General features: G+C 48.8%; 1 protein-coding gene and 1 non-coding gene across 5 annotated transcripts in view; both read left to right on the forward strand.

The window, feature by feature from the left end:
- Wars1 (tryptophanyl-tRNA synthetase 1) overlaps positions 1-15582 on the forward strand; it is a 30506-nt gene extending 14924 nt beyond the window's left edge. For all 4 annotated transcript variants that reach the window (XM_038337659.2, XM_038337661.2, XM_038337663.2 and 1 more), the window contains 8 exons: positions 4099-4218; positions 4674-4856; positions 7337-7437; positions 8881-8993; positions 9200-9373; positions 12233-12373; positions 14146-14303; positions 15300-15582. In XM_038337659.2, coding sequence (XP_038193587.1) covers positions 4099-4218; positions 4674-4856; positions 7337-7437; positions 8881-8993; positions 9200-9373; positions 12233-12373; positions 14146-14303; positions 15300-15321 — 1012 coding nt within the window. In that variant the 3' untranslated portion in view covers positions 15322-15582. The remainder of the gene's footprint in view (positions 1-4098; positions 4219-4673; positions 4857-7336; positions 7438-8880; positions 8994-9199; positions 9374-12232; positions 12374-14145; positions 14304-15299) is intronic.
- Positions 12587-12691, forward strand: LOC119820070. Its single transcript, XR_005286345.1, has one exon. It is a non-coding gene; the product is annotated as a U6 spliceosomal RNA (small nuclear RNA).
- Positions 15583-18394: the final 2812 nt, after the last annotated feature.

An 18394-nucleotide genomic window follows, 5' to 3' on the forward strand; every position in this document is an offset into this window, starting at 1 on the left:
AGTGTGGTGGCACACACCCTTAAATATAGCACTTGGGAGGCAGAAGCAGGGGTTCTCTCTGAGTTTGAGGCCAGCCTAGTCTATGTAGAGTTTCAGGATAGCTGGGGCTACATAGAGAAACCTTGTGGGAGCCGGTGGGGATGGGGGAGATTGAGGGCTGGTTAGATAGCTCAGCAGGCAAAGGCACCTGCTTCTAAACTTAACTTGAGTTCAGTCCCCAGGTCCACATGGTATGAATTTGGGAAGAATTAATTCCCAAAAGTTGTTCTTGACCTCCACACACACACAAGAACACACATTCACGTTCACATATATACAACACACACAAAAAAAAAAAAAGAAATAAAAGTTATTGTGAGGAAATTTAATTGACGTATCATAGAGTTCAGCTCTTTAAACTGTGCTATTCAGTGGTTTAGTGTATTTGCAGAGCTGCATAAGCCCTGCAGCAATCTAATTACAGAGCCTTTTACCACCCAGCAGAGAAACGTCCCTGTCAGCAGTCACTCCCAGAACTGGGTGATGGGACATACCTGTAATTACAGCACTAAGGAGGCGGAAGCAGGAGTATCACACATTTGGAGTCATCCTCGGCTGCATAGCCAACTCAAGGCTAGCCTGGGAAACTTGAGGATTATATCTCCAAAATAGAAAGAAAACAAATTCTGAGTTAAAAATACAAGTCTTCCAACTTCATTCTTTTTCAAGAATACTTTTATATTCTTAGCTCACTTCAATGTGAGTTTTAAAATCAGCCTTTTCTTTTCTACAGGAAAGGCATCTGGGATTTTAGTAGAGGGTTGTCAATGCAGAAACACAGTTCTCACCCCTCAGGGAATAAAGGGTAGTATATTTTCGAGCCAAATATGGATGTGACCGGAGCTCAGGACAGATTATTCCCCAAATACCATTTCCAGTGTGGAAACAGCTTAACAGAACCATTCTGTTCAGAACAAAAGAAAGGCATGAATCAATCAGGGCACTCTTCAGATGCATTAACAAAGACAGCAGGTCAGTATCTGCAGTAGGCCTGAGGTGCTTTCTGGTGACATTCCTAGCTTTTGAGTTGGTGGCAACTCTAGTACATTCCAAAACATTACCACCTGACGGTCACTAGGCAGTCCAGTCACACACTAAGGTGAGCAGTGACTGGCTATTGGGAAAGCTAACATGGTCCAACCCCATAATGTTCTGGTCCACCCGTGTGCACCCCTGTGACTGGTCAACCCGCAGTCTTGAGCACAGGTGGAGCTTTCTCCTGGGACTTCGGTGTACACACTATTCCAGATCTGTTGGCCAGTTTGGGGAACACTGAGCTTAAAGTGCTGTCGTAAGTTTAGGGGTTTGGTTTGTTTTTTGAGACAGGATCTCACTGTTTTGCCCTAGCTGGTCTGGAAACCATTGTTTATTCTAAGGCAGAGTCTTATGTTTCCTAGGCTGGCCTGGAGCTCACAGTCCTGTATCGGGCTCCAAGGGCTAGGAGTGCAGGACATACCATCGTACCCAGACTCCCAAACTCTCCTTTGTGGGAGTGCTCAGATTGTTGTGAAAGCCCATTCACATGTTCTGCTCTTTTTTTTTATTATTATTATTATTTAATTTTTGTGGGGGGGGGGATGAAAAATGTAGACATTGCACGTGGATGTCATAGGACAGCTCACAGGAAGAATTTGGTTCTCTCCTCTACCATGTGGGCCCCAAGAACGGAACTCTAGTCATCAAGCTTGGGAGCAAGCGTCTTTGCCCACTGAGCTATCTTACCGTGATGTTGATCTTAAAGCACCTAACATCCTACGGCCCTCACTGCCCTCAGAAAGGCATTTACACATTCTGAAGTTTGGCAGAACGCACTACCTAATGATATTATGAACCTGAGGGTGAGATGGCATCTATAAGCTCGTCTCTAACAAGGCCCTTCTGGAAGGGTATGCATAACGTAGATGGGCCTTGGCCAGGGCCTAGCCTAGTGAGCTCTCAGATAAGGGCTGTGACCACATGAAGAGCAACTCATGGGATGGTTTTCTCTCTTGCATGTGCCCGTTAAAAGTCAGCTGGGTGAAGCAGGGTGTGGTGGCCTCTAATTCAGGCACTCACGAGTCCTCAAAGGCAGGCAGATGAGGCCAGCCCGGTTTGCATAACACGTTCCAGGACAGCAGGGCTACACTGTGAGACCCAGTCTCAAAAACAAACAACAACAAAAAAGTAGTTACTCGAGTAAGTTAGAGAAGCAGAAAACTCTTCACAGTTAGAGGAACAGAGAAGCAGCTTCACCAGTGCAACACAAACCCTGTGGTGTGGGGCAGGAGTGGGATACCCAGGCTATTCTTGACTACATAGCAAGAACCTGTCTCAGAGAAACGGGAACCAAGGTAGTGGTGCACACCTATAATCCTGGCACTTAAGAGGTAGAACCCAGGCAAATTAGGGGTTCAAGGTCACCTTCCACTACACATTGCATTTAAGGCCAACCTGAGCTAAATGAGACCCTCCCTATTTAAAAACAACAACAAAAACCACTGTGTACAAAACACACAATGTAAATAAGTGTGCACAAGCTGGAACCAGTTTTGTGCCTTGCCTTAGATCATAAGAGAAGGTGCCACTAGAATGTTTCTTTCTGTTCGTTTCTTTTTTGAGGCAGGGTCTCAATAATAGCCCAGGCTGATCTCTAATTCATTATGTAGCTGAGGCTCTCCCCGAGCTCCTGACCCTCCTGCCTCTACCTCCAAAGTACTAAGATTGCAGTCCTGCGCTACCGCTGCTGACTATAGCACACTGTTGTCTAGATTCTTCTGTCCAGGCCCCTGGCGAAGGGGTTCTTATTCTTTATCTGCAGCACTTCTGCCCAGAAACAGGATGCCTAGCCTTTAACTGGTTTAAAATACATTTTAAAAAAGAAAGAGGCTGGGCATAGTGGCACAAGCCTTTAATCCCAGCTCTGGGAAGTAGGAGGATCTCTGAGTTTGAGGCCATCCTGGTCTGCATAGTGAGTTCCAGGACAGCGGGAGTTACATAGTGGGACCCTGTCTTTAAGAAAGGAAGAACGAAAGCGAAGAAGGAAGGAAATGTTGCCATCTCCTGAGCCACATCACAAACCAGGCATGATGACAACATGCTTGTAAACCAGAGCTTGGGAGACAGGGAAAGGCTGGTTCCTGGGGCTCACTTGTCACCCAGCCTAGCCTACTTGGTGAGCCCCAGATACCTGTGAGAGACCTTGTTTCAAAAGTAGTTCCTAAGAAACCATACCTGAAGTTATCCTGACTCCCTCCCCACCACACCCACACAAATCCCAGATACTGCTCAGATCTTAGGCACTTACAGGCAGAAGAGGACTACCAGCTGATGCTGATCACAGCCAGCAAGTAGGGCCCCCACAGCACTGATGGTACCCCATCCTGGGGAAGGAAGGAGGGTGACTCTGGAATGGATCCCAGTGAAAGACCCAAGCCCCCCAAACTGGCCTGGGTTACCATGTCAGCTCTTCAGCTGGGGACTTCACACTGGACTGCCAACGTACCTTTCTGTCCTCCCCAAGCTAGGCACCCTGAGGTTTTCCTAGGCTCGGTCTCTGCAATTGCAGGACTGGTGGGTTCTAAAGGGAAGTGTATGTGGTACTGACCCAGTGTCTCATCCTTAAAGGTTGTAGAAAGCACTGAGTGCATTCACTTTGGTCGTTGGAGCATTCCAAGAAGTACCAGTGGCATGTTCATGCTCTTCCTTTAACGTGTTGTCCAGAGACAGGGTCTCACTATGTGCCACTGGTGTCCTGGAGTTCACCCTGTAGACCAGACTGTCCTCAAATTCACAGAGATCTGCCTGCCTCTGCCTCCTGAATGCTGGGATTTAAGGTGTGGGCCGTCATATCTGGCCCAGATTTTAAACCTTTTATTCCTAATTCGCATGTCTTGGCTTCCAAAAGAATTATTCACGGGAGTCCTCTCCAAGTTAGTTGCCTGTCATCGTGTTTCCCAGCTCCAAAGAGAACACATTCTGATTATCACCTGTTATTTATCTGTGATGGCCATCACATCTGCTTTAGGGTTTTGGTACTTTTTCCAGAAAATGATACTATTTCTTTTTTCTCTCTTCCTTTAGAGATATGAATCAAGTTCTTGATGCCTATGAAAATAAGAAGCCATTTTATCTATACACAGGCAGGGGCCCCTCCTCTGAAGCAATGCATCTGGGTCATCTCGTCCCATTTATTTTCACAAAGTAAGTATTGCTCATGTGACTTGTCACTCCCCAGTGGTAAGAGTGGAGTTTATAGGGCATCTTAGCAGACAAGGCTGCTTCTGCTGGCTGAGCTACAGGCCACCTCCTCATTGCCTTTGTACCTAGGCTCGCTCCAGAAGAGCCTGGTGTGATGGGAGAGCACCCCCGTGGGCTCAACCAGCCTGCTCCACTCCTCTCCCTGCTCCTTGTCCTCGCCACCTAAGCCCACTCTAGTCCAAACCTCATGTTCGTGTCTACCAAGGGACAGGAATTTCTTACAGGAAAAAAGCATTAGTGAAATGTTTGGCATTGATAGTGCAATCTTACAGTTACAGAGGAGGTAGGAACTGTGTTCACCTCAAAAGTGGCATTCTTCCTCAGGATCTCCATTCTCCGTGTCCCTAGACTCGGCTACCAGGCACGTTCATACCTACAAATACCTTCATGTTTTGTAGGTGGCTGCAAGATGTGTTCAATGTGCCTTTGGTCATCCAGATGTCTGATGATGAGAAGTACCTGTGGAAGGACCTGACTCTGGAGCAGGCATACAGCTACACTGTGGAAAATGCGAAGGACATCATTGCCTGTGGCTTTGACATCAACAAAACTTTCATCTTCTCTGACCTTGAGTTTATGGGGTAAGGAAGAAACATGTGGCTTCCTTCTGAGCAGTGGGTGCAGACCTCATGACCAAACTGAAATGCTGGAGATGGGTGATGGCCTGGTCTTTCTTCTGTTGTGATCTGGAATGTTGGTGTCATTTAGCAGTAATTTTTAAGGTGGAAACTGTGCATAAAAAGAAGTAATATCAGAATTACTTCTTCATAATCTTCATAAGATTGCCTTCATATCTTCTCTACAGAAGTCATGAACATTTGCCCGGCATAGTCATGGTATCCCCCTCAGCTGTCACAGTGAAGTATTTTGTACTGTAGTGTCAAGGACAGCCAGTCTGAGTTTGGTAGCCTTCACACTTTCAGTATGGCTTTTTCCTCAGAGAAAAGTGTCACTTGTTAGATGCATTCTATACCATCCCATTTCTTAAACTGGCCTTGTTTAAGTCAGCACACTTCATTCTTGAACTTCATCCCCAGTGATTACAAAGTATGGGAAAATCAAACTTTGAAGCAGGTATGTTGTGGCCTGCACCTACAATCAGTCAGTCCCATTACTTGGGGGCCTCAAGGCTACCCCATGGCTACATAACAAGACCAGAAGAAACCAAGTGAGTGGAGGTGGCTTTTAGTCAGCCATAAGAATGACATTAAAGCCCTGTAGCACATACTTCTAAATCCCAGCACTGAGGCTGCTGATAGAACTGTGCTACTTAGTTACTTCCCATCTCAAAAGTACATAAAATGGTGAATACTATTTAGCGCCACGAATATTTTTGAGGGCTGGAGTGTGACTTACCTAGCGTGTGTGAGGCTGGGTCTGTTTCCCCACCATGGGAGGATTTGGGAGGCATTGAGTCTTGAGCACTGGAGGTATGGACCTTCACTCCAGGGAGTCAGTTCAGTGGGTGGGCTCGGCTTTGGACTTGAGGCCCTCTTGTGTAGAGTTACAGCCAAAGATTAAGCTAAAGCAGTGTGAGGAAGCACACAGGGCCATGTGGGCACAGAGGCAGCTGACTGTTGCTGTTCCCCAACTGCCTTTGTAAGTTCTTGGAGCCAAGTGGGGGTGTGTCCACCAGGAACCACAAATATCCTGACAGGAAATCTGACCTTTTACCAGATGAGAAAATACTTAAGATTTTACTTAATATTTTTATTAAGTAAATAAAAATACTTAATATTTTTATTATGCTGGGTGTGATAGCACATGCCTTTAATCCCAACGCTAGGGAGACAAGGCACAAAGACTCTAGGTTTGAGGCCAACCTGACCTACATTAGACTCTATCTCAAAAAAACATTTTTTAATTACATTTTAATTTATTGAGTGGGGGTTGAAGGGGACAGTTTAACAGCTGAGCCTTCTTGCCTGCCCCTGCCCCAACAGATTAATTTTTTGAGTTTCGCCTGTCAGACTGTCTTTCAATTATTCCGTGTGAACACAGAGGCTCTGCTATCCCCGAAGGGATTTAGATCTGACCGTGGGTCTTCAGTGGTCTTGTGGTAACATAGATGTCATCAGACTCGTCACACCCATGCCATTGTTTTCACCTCACTCCCTAAAATAGCCCGGTGCAAGTGCGAGCCTCAGCACAGACGCCATGGATTCTGCTCCTCCTCTTACGGCCAGGCTGTTGACAGGGCACAGTGACTGGTAGCTTTTGTTTTTGAGTCACTCTCTGTGTGTTTCTTAGGCTGTCCTTGAACTCCTGGGCACGAGTGATCCTCCTTCCTTAGCCTCTCCAGGAGCTGCGGCAGGAGTCTCACATCCAGCTTCTGCTCTGTGCAGCATCCTTAACCACTGCAACTCCTCCCGCTCTTGTCTGCCACACCTCTGCCTTGCCTGGTGCCCAACATGGGACAGCAAGAGCTCACCTTGCTCTTTGCACACAGACCCTTGTGTTTTGGCCCTATGTTCCCTTCAGCAACACTGCCATTCCCAATCAGATGGACAGTTTACAGTTCATGTCCCTCATCTTTGCAAACAAAATGTTATCCTCTGAAACCTTCATCCCTGTGTGGCTCTTTTATTTTTCCTCCAAATGAATGTCAAGACCCCTTTTCCTGAGGAGATTCCCTTCTCTGCCCCCTGCTATACAACTACCAATCTGACACAGGGAGACCCTTGATGGGCATCAAACACATAGCTCCTTCATCTGCACTCTGGGGAGGAAGTACCTTTCTGAACATAGCAGGGGCTTGACTCACTCTGTCCTCCCTAGATTCAAATGTCAGTGTCTGTATTAGTTAGGGTTTCTGTTACTGCAATGAAACACCATGACCAAAGCAAGTCTTCCTCCCAGAGCTAGGTACAGATGTGACTGCTATAGTTGTCTACCTGCAGATGACTTCTCTAAACACTCTTGTTACGTGTGAGCTAAACACATGTGATACCCAGTGTGTGTCTGGCACGCCACTTACTGATACCAGGTTTTAGCCACTGCTTACTTTGTTTTCCGTGGAAGCTGCCCTCCAGCTCAAGTGTGACTCTGCTCATCTCTGCAGGCAGAGCCCAGGCTTCTACAAGAACGTGGTGAAGATTCAGAAACATGTCACTTTCAATCAAGTGAAGGGCATTTTTGGCTTCACAGACAGTGACTGCATTGGTAAGGAAGGGGCTGTTGCTGCCTGGGGACCCCTTTAACTCTCTCTGTGGGACAGGCAAGCTCAGAGGAGACTAGCCAGTGTTCATAAGAATCACAGAGCAGCAATGCTGGGCAGTGGTGGTGCACGCCTTTAATTCCAGCACTCAGGAGGCAGACCCACTTGATAAAACTAAATTAATCAGTCAATAAATTTTAAAAAATAAATAAATAAAACACAGAACAGCAACACCAAAACCTGAGCTATCGTACCTGGTGTGTGTGTGTGTGTGTGTGTGTGTGTGTGTGTGTGTGTGTGCGCGCCAAGAGATAGATTCATACTTGTAAGAAATGCTACCACTGAGCCCCACACGACCCCAAGTATCAGGTCTGTAAAGCATCTGCCTAGAGACCTGAGATGTTAGTACTTCATTTAAAACACTCAGAGGTGGGTGTTCCACCAGACGCAGACAGACAAGACTGGCTGGAGTTCTCCAACGTGCTGGTGTGACCCCAATCACTATAGAGCTTGGTAGGGTTACAGAGGACAGGTGGATCTTCTGCTCTCTTATAGGAGCCTTCCCTGGGCCCCGGTATCCCCACTTATAAGATAAGAAGTTTTAGCTGAGTATAGTGGCACATTCCTTTAATCCTAGCACTCAAAGGCCAAGGCAGGCAAATCTCAGATTTTGAGGCCAGCCTAATCTATATAGTGAGTTTTAGGTTAGTCAGGGGCCACCTAGTGCAACCTTAATAAATAATTGAATACATATAAAGAAAAGGGGTTTGACTAACTACAGGCTCCTCCCACTCCTTCTTACTCTCCTCCCCATGACTTTGACCCACTGATACACTGTAATGCCAAGTGTATACACATAGTTATGTCCTCCACGTGTCTCTGTAATGTATTGGCCTTTGTAGGCCGTCATCTTGAGACTTGTCTGGGCATTCTGCTCCCTGTGTCCAGTCCCCTGGTCCCCCTCACTTTGATGGTTCAGTCAGATTCATTCCCAGCAATTGGAGCATGGTCTTCCTGATTTTGAGAGGCACTTGGCATTGGGGTAACAGCATCCAGGATAATTCCACAGTGGAAGTGATGAGCAGTATCTTATAACAAATCCCGGTCCCGTCCTTCCCTGACACCCCATGTTCAGTCCTGGTTCAGCCAGTCACTTGCTGTGTGCAGCTGTGGCCAACCACATAAACACCCTGAGCCTGCATGTTTGTAAGATGGCAGGAGGTGCCTTGCCGTGGGGTTTGAAGAGTAGCACACTGAGAAGTGCATACAAGAAACATCTGATGAGAGACCTGGGGCGGGGCTCGACTTTTATCTAGCCCCCTCTGCATTTTTAGGCTGTGTTTAGTTTGTTTTCAGTCAGGAGGAGACCCACTGTTGATTCCTGTAACTGGATCGATTACCCAGAGCAGTGGTCGGCCCAACACACAGGAGTGTCTCCCTTCTTTCAGGGAAGATCAGTTTTCCTGCTGTCCAGGCTGCACCATCATTCAGCAACTCTTTCCCGAAGATCTTCCGAGACAGGACGGACATCCAGTGTCTCATCCCATGTGCCATCGACCAGGTTGGAGGCAGAACCGGCTTGTGGGAAGTGAAATGGGACTGCCTGAGGAGGGTGGAGGTGGGCTGTAAGTGTTTAGAGAAGAAAAGCCAGTCTGAAACTGACTGCAGGCTTCACAGCCTCCCATGAGGGGGGCTCCTTTGTGGTGGCCCATTGGCGAGAGCCTAGCCGAGTGTTCCATTGTCTTCACCCAAGCCTTCTCCACCCAGGATCCGTACTTCAGAATGACAAGGGACGTGGCCCCCAGGATCGGCCACCCTAAACCTGCCCTGCTGCATTCCACCTTCTTCCCTGCCTTGCAGGGTGCTCAGACCAAGATGAGCGCCAGTGACCCCAACTCTTCCATCTTCCTCACTGATACAGCCAAGCAGATCAAGAGCAAGGTGAGCCTGAGAGAAGCGGGAAATGCCAGCTCCCTTAACCTACAGTTTCTTACAACTCAAACTCCCAGCAGTGCTGAATTCCACAGGAACCCCCGCCTCCCCTCTCCCCCCCCCCCACTAACCACAGCAGGGGAGTTTGGGTTTGGGTGGACTGGGGGTTTGGGACTTTGGTTTTTGGTGTTAGGGAATTTATTAAGTCCCTTCGTATAGGTAAGAACCTGGGGACTTTTCCAGTTTCCTCTTTTCTTTTCTTGATTACCAGCATGTTAGTGCAGAAGCAGGATCTTGGTAGTTTGCTTTAAAGCATAATTAATGAAGCTGTTGTCAGCTAATAGAAAAGATGGGCCTGTGTTCTGAAAAATCAGAGCGGGCTGGGCCAGTTACCATGCTAATGGTTTCTGAGTTTCCTTCTCCCTCAGTCCCTGCCAGTCCCTCAATAAATGGTTTGTTTATTGGGACAAAGTGTCAGTGTAGACTAGGCTGTCACAGAGATCCACCTGCCTCTGCCTCCAGAGTGCTGGGATTAAAGGCGTGCGCCACTTTGCCCAGCCACCATGCCCAGCTACTCTTGTCTGTTTGGAGCGGAGAGTCATGAGACAGAGAGGATGACCACTCAGTGTTACAGCTCCTCCCTGGCACACTGCTCCGGAGTGAAGGCAACATGGTAGGCTGCTGTTCTCTAGAATGCTCTCCTGGGAAGAACTGAGAAGTACCCTCCAGCAGGATTGCCATGTCTAGTTGTGCCCTGTCTGGCAGGCTGTGGGTGTTTGGGAAATATTTGCAAGTTAGTTGGAAACTGGAACTAGAAAGGAGTTTGCGCATCCACATGGTTCAGAGCCCACTGCTGTTGCTCAGAACTGAGCTGCTAGTATGTGTGAGCCCTTGATAGTTACAGGAAGTCACTGATGTTTCCTTTGGACCCGACTATTTGTTTGTGGCCTGGATGGTCTAAGAGAAGTAAGAGGAACATATCTGGGGGATGTTATACAATAGTCAGAGTCCCTGCCAGGTCCACAAGCCCTCGGAAAGTCCCAAACAGGTTCTGGTTAACAATGGGGACTTTTCACATCCAGCCCTTCCTCCGGAAATGGCTTTGGCTAACCCTGCGTAACATGAGAGCTAATAGGATTGGGGATTTGGGGGAATCTTTCTTTCTCTTTTGCTTTTATCTGAAACTTCCAGAATGCAGAAGGAGGGGGAGGAGTGAGGTGTGTGGGGAAACATGTTCTGCTCAATTTTGAGAAGTTGGTTTTTAGAAGCAGCTTATGACTCTGGAGTATTTTCCATTTGCAAAAGCCAGCAGAGACCCAAGGCCTTGGTGAGTGTTGTGCACAAGATCAGAACTACAAGGGCTGCAGAGGTCAGGGTCATAGTCAGTTCCTCTCCAAATCCCATGCCCACCTCAGCTCCAGTCACTTTGGCAGAGGACCTTCAGACAGACTCTCCACAGCTCAGCTGGGCTGAGACCCTGCCAGCAGCAGGGTCAGTCTTACAATGAGGAAGTCTCGCTGCTGATTCATGCAGCTGCCAACAGTCTGGGGCCCTGATTAGCTTGGCCTATAAGTTAACAAGGCAAGGGGACTTTTCCCTCCACCTCTGTGCCTGCCAAGTTGTTTTCCAGCAGACACCAACTGACTGGTGTCCTACAGTCAGTTCAGTCCTGATGCTTTTGGCAGCCCAAGGCTGGGGCATCCCGATTCTTGACTAACCAGTTCTGTGCCAGGCTCCCACAGCCCCTACCAAGGCTTCACTAATTTGCTGGAACAGCACACAGAACTCAGGGAAACACCGTCTCTTTATTATAAAGCAGGAACAGCCACCCATGTCTTGGCGCATTTGTTCTTGTGAGTCAGCAACCTGAAGCCGAGAAGTTCTCTGAGAGGATTTGGGAGATCCTCAGGTTTAGGAACTTTGTCCTAGGACAAAATATTCTGACAAAACATGACCCTATCAACTATGAAGAGGAGGATCTTTGCAGTCTAGGCAGCTTTTGTGAGGTGCAAAGTCCTGGTGACCTTTACCCCTAGCTTTCATTTGTTTTTATTTATTTATTTACTTACGTTTCTGAGACAGGCTCTTACTGTGTACCACTGGCTGGCCAGAAACTCACTATGTAGCCCAGGCTAACGTCACTCACAGATCTGTATGCTGGGTTAAAGGTTTACACTGTTCTTTTGTTTGTTTAAAGATGGTGTTTCTCTGTGTTGCTGAGACTGGCCTGGAACTCTTGAACACAGGCAAGCCTCCTGCCTCAGCCTCCTGTATGCTAACTCCCCAGCACTGAGCTCAGGTCCATTATGTTAGTTTCTGGGGTTTGTTTGCTTGTTTTTATGTGTATTAGTGTTTTGCTTGCATGTATGTCTGTGCTTCACATAAGCGCCTGGTATCCACGGGGGCCAGACAAGGGCATCTGGAGTCACAGACAGTTTTGAAGTGCCATGTGGGTGCTGGGGGTTGAACTTTGTTCCTCTGGAAGAGCATCCAGTGCTCAGTCACTGAGCCATCACTCTAGTCTGTCTGGGGTTTAACCACCTGACACATGGCCTGTCTGGGTGGATATTCCTTCAGCTGTGCTCCCCTGACCTCACAGCTTATGTGTACATGGGGTGGGGGCAGCATTGCTGTCAACCTTTCTGCTGGCCACCTCCTCTGAAGAGGACTTTGGCTCGCCCCCAGTTTTTAGCACAGTCGGCTTTGGTTTCCAGACTGTTCTGTAACTCAAGCAGTAGAGGTTTTCAAGACCTGCTCTCCAGCCTCCCTGCCCTTCGCCATGAGTCACTAGTGTAACTGCTACCCCAGAGGCCCTGACCTGTGTCCAGGGACAGGGCAGCACTCTGACTGGCCTCTGTGCTGGTGCAGGTCAACAAGCACGCATTTTCTGGTGGAAGAGACACCGTGGAGGAGCATAGGCAGTTTGGGGGCAACTGTGAAGTGGATGTGTCCTTCATGTACCTGACCTTCTTCCTTGAAGATGACGACAGGCTGGAGCAGATCAGAAAGGTGAGTCCACCCCAGCCCTGCCACCCACCCTCATGAGCCTGACATCCCAGCCAGGCCTTGTGTGTTGCTAGAGCATCCTTGGTGGCCTGGGCTGAACCAGGCTCAGTTCTTATAAGTAAGTTCCTATGTACTCAGGGAACTGAAGCAGGCAGACTACAAATCCCAGGCCAGCCTGGGCTATACAGCAACATGCTGTATTTAAAAACAGAACAGGTGCTTGCTTCGGCAGCACATACACCAACACTGAACAATACAAAGAAGATGAGCATGGCCCCCGCTCAGGGATGGCACAACATCCATGAAGCATTCCGTATGTAGAACAAAAACCGGATAAGACCACTCAGATTTTTAACCACATGGGAAGAACCCTTGAGTAGTTCACAAAAGTAAGAGCATAAAGAGATTTGTCTTTCTTGTCAGGGGAGAAATGTAGGTGAACCGCTTGCCGGCAGATTGTTTAGGTGTCTGTGGTTCCAGGACAGCCTCTCAGTGAGCTGGTGAGGACAAGCAGAGCCTTGGCCTTGGAGTCTTTTCCAAGGAAATACTACACAATAGTGTTGACAGAGGTTTTCGTCACACCCAGTCCCAGCCTTCAGTCCCAAAGAAACACAGAGGCCTACATTAGTTATAAACTGGTTGGCCTATTAGCTCAGGCTCCTTATTAACTCTTACATCCTCCATTAACCCATAATTCTTGTCTGTGTCAGCCACATGGCTTGGAAACTTTATCGGTGAGGCGTTCTTATCTTGCGCCCTCTGTGTCTGGGTAAAGACTGCAGACTGAGACTTTCCTCTTCCCAGAATTCTCGTGTTCTTGTAGCCCCACCTATACCTCCTGCTTGGCTACTGACAAATGAGCATTTTATTAAATTAATACAAGTGACAAGTCTTTACAGGGTACAAGACCATTATCCCACAGCAGAATAGGAAACAGCATTTCATATAAAATACTAGCAGTAAAAAGTTACAAGTATGCACGTGCAGCCAGGAGGCCAGGTGAGAATGGTTGCAGGCACACTGCACTATTGTGTGGATGTCTTTGGTTGTTACCGTTTAAGACAGAATCTCACTGTGTAGCCCTGGAACTCCCTATATAGACCAGACTTACGCTGGACTCATGACAATCCTCCTGCCTCAGCACCTGAGTGCCGGGGCTACAGAAATAAGCAATTAAAGGGTTTCCGTGACACCGGACCCACTGCCAAGGCCAGTGAAAGGACAGCAGTGAGAAGAGCGCTACATGACAGTCACCAGAAGTTCTCGGAGGAGATGTGCAGTCACTGTTAGTGGCTGGTGCCTGTGGTGTGGAACTGAAGGGGATTTTCCCCGACTTGCTGCCACCTAGGGTCTGTTTTGTCTGCTTGAAGAGTGACACAGGCGGGAAGGAAGGTGTCAGGGTGTGTGGAGCCATCGCTGGGAGCCGAATCAGCTCTCTTTTCTCTTGTGAGTGACAAAACAGATTGTGAGTGCGGCCTCCACTCCTGCTCCTCCCACCTGTAGCCACTCCCTTTCTGCGTCTCGTTAGGAAGCAAACAGGCATCTTCAGACAATATGAAATATTATAAGGTAAAATAAAAACTAACACATCAGAATTAGCACAGCAACCAAAGGAAAAGGCACAAGAAACAGGCATTTTAATGTCCTGTAAGACCCAGGTTACTGTGACACTTTAGGCATAGCTCCTAAAGGGACATAAGCTGAACATAAGCTCTAGCTCAGGTGGGGAGGACTCAGACACTAAGCCACTGCTCACAGCATCCCATTCCTGACAGGATTACACCAGCGGAGCCATGCTCACTGGGGAGCTCAAGAAGACACTTATAGACGTCCTTCAGCCTCTGGTGGCCGAGCACCAGGCCCGACGCAAGGCTGTCACCGAGGAAATTGTGAAGGAGTTCATGACTCCCCGGCAGCTGTCCTTCCACTTTCAGTAATGCTTCTCTTCTGTGTGCATATAAAGAAAAAAATCTATCAATAATCCCAGCCCCTCCAATCAAGTCACACTCCCAATAGGTTTCTGTCACATGGTAATTCCTGGACCTGGGTCTCTATACCCTTGTGCATTCTGGATGCTGTTTCCTCTGTGATGTCTCTCTGCCTGTTGTCTGCTGAGGATGGTCAGGTACTGCTAATGTTGTGTGGTCACATAGAAACCCAGCCGAGAATCTCCCACAAAGAGCCCAGGTGTGGCACCTCTGTGCCCCACAGGACTGTCCATCTAGCACCCTAGGGTTCCAGATAAATTCCCAAAATCTATTGGTTTTCTTTTTAAGTATATGTGCTATGCATGGTGGTGCACGCCTTATAATCTCTGTATTCAGGAGGCAAAGGCACAAGTTCTGGGCCAGCTGGGGCTACCTAGCAAGAGCCTGTCATAATTTGTGTTTGATTCGGAGTCTATGGAGTCCGAATGTCTTTATTGTAAAACTAAAAACTGCTGTGAGAAACCAATGAGGAGACTTTTAGTGGGCAAAAGATGCTGTGCTTGAGCCCATGCCAACTCTATATACATAGATAGATTTATACATTTGCATATAATATATATATGCTTTGCTGTTACTGACTAGGAAGTGATCACCTTTGACCTGTAGATGTAGCTCTGTAGTAGAGCACTGGCCTAGCGTGCATGATGCCCTAGGTTCTGTCTTCAACACCACAATGGAGGTGGGGGATCATTCAGCTCTAAAGCTGCTTTTAACACTGATTATGGACCAGGCTGGACCATTTCTATTAACCTGAGTCTTGTGGGTGAAACTTGAGGCTGAGGTAACTAAACTCCGGGTCACACATGTTGTCCACTCCAGAATCATGCTTGTTGCCCTCAGTGTACTAACTTTTCTACAAATGGCCCAGCCTCCACTTTTTAAAACCCAGCGGTGACTTCTCCCGACCATCAGACTCTAAGGACAGTCTGTTGCCTTTGCAGATGCTTTTGTTTTGACACTTGACTGAAGTGGAGGGCGGCACAGAACAGTGCTGGCTGTGCCCTGGGCCGGTGGACCATAGCTAGACAGGAAAGAACAACAGCCGTCCAGGCCCTGTCATTCTCCTTCGTGCTGGCCCTGTTTGAGCCACCACTCAGAGTCTTGGCAAAGCCGAAGCCGTATCTCAGGGAAAGCCCCTGGTTGGACGTTTCTGTCCTCGCTGAAGGCACAAAGGCTGCTCTCGAATGTTCTGTCCTTGCAAAAATAAACTTTGTTGTGCTCCTGCCTTTGTCACCGTCTGTCCAAGCAGGTTTCAGAGGTACCTGCACTTACTGCCCCAAGTCTCACTACACCCATGCTGAGGCTGTGGCCATCCTCCTTGTTGGGGTAGGAGGGAGAGGGGCCCATGGTGCTTAGATGTAGGCTCCCAGGGACTGTTTTTGTGTCAGCCACTTGTCCTGAGAAGCCACCCTGTCCCTGTGACTGCTTTCCCACCTTGTTTGACGTTCTAACGGCCTGAAGAGAGCATGTGTGTATGCTGTCCTGTCTGCAGAGGCCTGGGTGCTCAGGGAGGTACTGAGGAGGGAAGTGTGACTCGCCTAAGGCCACACAGTGAATGTGTTGCTGAGCAGTCTGTTCTGACTTAGTATTGAGAGCACTAAGGTTCATACCTTGGGAGGCCAAGGCCAGAGACCGTTTTAGTGTCAGCCGTGCGAGAGTCAGAGTATGGCATGAAGTTCATGCCGGCTCCTCTCGAGGCCCTGTCCCACTGGACAGGCCACACTTTGTGGCCAGAGTTGGTGACGCAGATGCAGAGCACTGCCTTGTGCTCTTTCTCTGATCCAGAGTGACCAGCGTCACTTGTGGTGCCATTGCACCCATGGGACATAGAGCTGCAGACGAGGGAGAGATGTTGCTGTCGTTGTCTACCCATCCAGAGCATCTGACAGCTTAGCTAGGATCCTGGTCCCAGGGAGGAGTGGGCACCCAGGCCAGCCCCCTCCTCCCACTGACCACACTTTGAGAGAGTCACTTGACCTCTTGGGAACTCCGCCTCCTCCGTGTAAGACAACACAGAGGTGACAGCCAAGGCTGCTGCTAGTCATGGTGAGGGTAGAATAGCTGACACTTTTGCTGAAAACCAGCGGATTCTTGAAGTTCCCTGAGAGAAAGGGGCAGCCTGGGGATGGTATCCAATACCAAATGGTCCAGAGACTTCCCAGGAAGAACAGCCTTCACTCTGAATGGTATCCTCACCACACAGATGCAGGTGACAGCTCCCATCTAGAGCAGTATGTGCAGAGGTGAACAGGCCTTGGTGAAACTCTCCAGAGCTGTGCTGTTAGCCCTTCTCTGGGCCCATGGGTCTGTAGCCAGCACAATCTGTGGGAGCTCTCAAGGGGCAGCTTTTAGCTCTCCCTGAAACGCTCAGCTATAGCCTTGAATTTTCTGGAAGTAACCCTGTGGGAGACCAGCTCTTCCCTGGTGTGTGATCAGGAGCAGCCAGCACCTTCCCTCTGCTCTTTACTTCTGTCAGCAGGAGTGAGGCCGGTGACGGTAACTTCTGCCTAGAACCCCTGCACTGGGGAGGCCGGGCAGGCAGACAACGAGAATTTGAGGCCAGCCAGGGCTATGTAGTGAGTTCCGAGCTCTTCCTGCTGAGTCACTTCCCTCACCAATGGCAGCCTAGACACTGGACTGGGGCAACAGATCAGCAGATTAAGGTCAGCAAGACCCAGAGCATCTACCTGCCCTGAACCATGTGAACATGGAACTTCACACCTTTATACATTTTAAATTTTTGACTGTTTTTTATATTTATTTATTATATATACAATACTCTGTCTGCGTGCATGCTGCAGGTCAGAAGAAGGTACCAGACCTCATTACAGATGGTTGTGAGCCACCATGTGGTTGCCGGGAATTGAACTCAGGACCTTTGGAAGAGCAGGCAATGCCCTTAATCACTGAGCCATCTCTCCAGCCCGGAACTTCACACCTTTTAACCCCAGCCTTTGGGAGGCAGAAGCAGGCAGATCCCTGAGTTTGAGGCCAGCTTGATCTACATAGCAAGTTTCAGGCCAGTCAAGACAACATAGTGAGACCCTGTCTCAAAAAAAAACTGAAAGAGAGAGAGAGAGAGAGAGAGAGAGAGAGAGAGAGAGAGAGAGAGAGAGAGAGGAGTGGTACCGGTGGCCCCTGTCAGAGTTGGTAAATTACTGGGCCCCTTCGTTGGTTGTCCTTTTCCAGGCACCGGCCCAGAATGTTCCAGCATCTTGGCCTCTCTAAACTAGGTGAACTTTCAAGTTTGGGAACTAAAACGAAAAGGACCTAAGGATTGCAATTGAAGAGGCATGTGGTGTGCTAAGTCAGGGTTGGAGAATGCGAGCAGAATGGGAGTGAGCCCACAAACAGCTCCTAAATCTGCACAAAGCAACTGGAATGGTTTGAAGAGACTATAACTGAAAGTGGAGAAGAACCCAAGGCTGGAGGACTGCGTGTCGCAAATGAGGGGAAGAGGACATTCGAAAAGCCCACAGCAGCTGTGTGTGTGTGTGTGTGTGTGTGTGTGTGTGTGTGTGCGCGCGCGCGCGCGCGCGCGCCCCTCCCAGGTGCCTGCGGAAGGCGTCTGGGCCAGCTCTCCCTCACGCTGCAGCTGGAGACGTGCTGAAGTCCTGTCCCTCCAGAAGCCTCCCAGCCCCACCTGGACGCTCTGGCTTTCATCATAACCAGGGCCTTACTGCAAAGCTAGTTCCCCTGTTCATCAGAGGCTGAGAAGTCCTGGGCAGCTCCCAGTTTTAAGATGGGACAGATAAGCAACCTCCAGCTGGCTAGGCTCCATGGGAGGAGCCCAGAGTATCTCTTCCGGGAGGAGGGGAGGCCCAAGAGATGACATCAGGCAGCAGGAGGTCTTGCAGGCAAGGGCCCTGGGTGTAAGATCTGGTGCTGAAGGGCCTGCGTGACAAGGGCAGACCCAGAAACAAATTCCGCGCCTTCTAGAAAGTTTTATTGGAGGAGAAAAACTGGAAACCATTTGGTGCATGCATGACTAGGCTTGGCATCTGAACCTGCCCAGCTGAGGCGGGTATCAGCCAGC

Source organism: Arvicola amphibius, chromosome 7 (assembly GCF_903992535.2).
Source record: "Arvicola amphibius chromosome 7, mArvAmp1.2, whole genome shotgun sequence".
NCBI lineage: Eukaryota > Metazoa > Chordata > Mammalia > Rodentia > Cricetidae > Arvicola > Arvicola amphibius.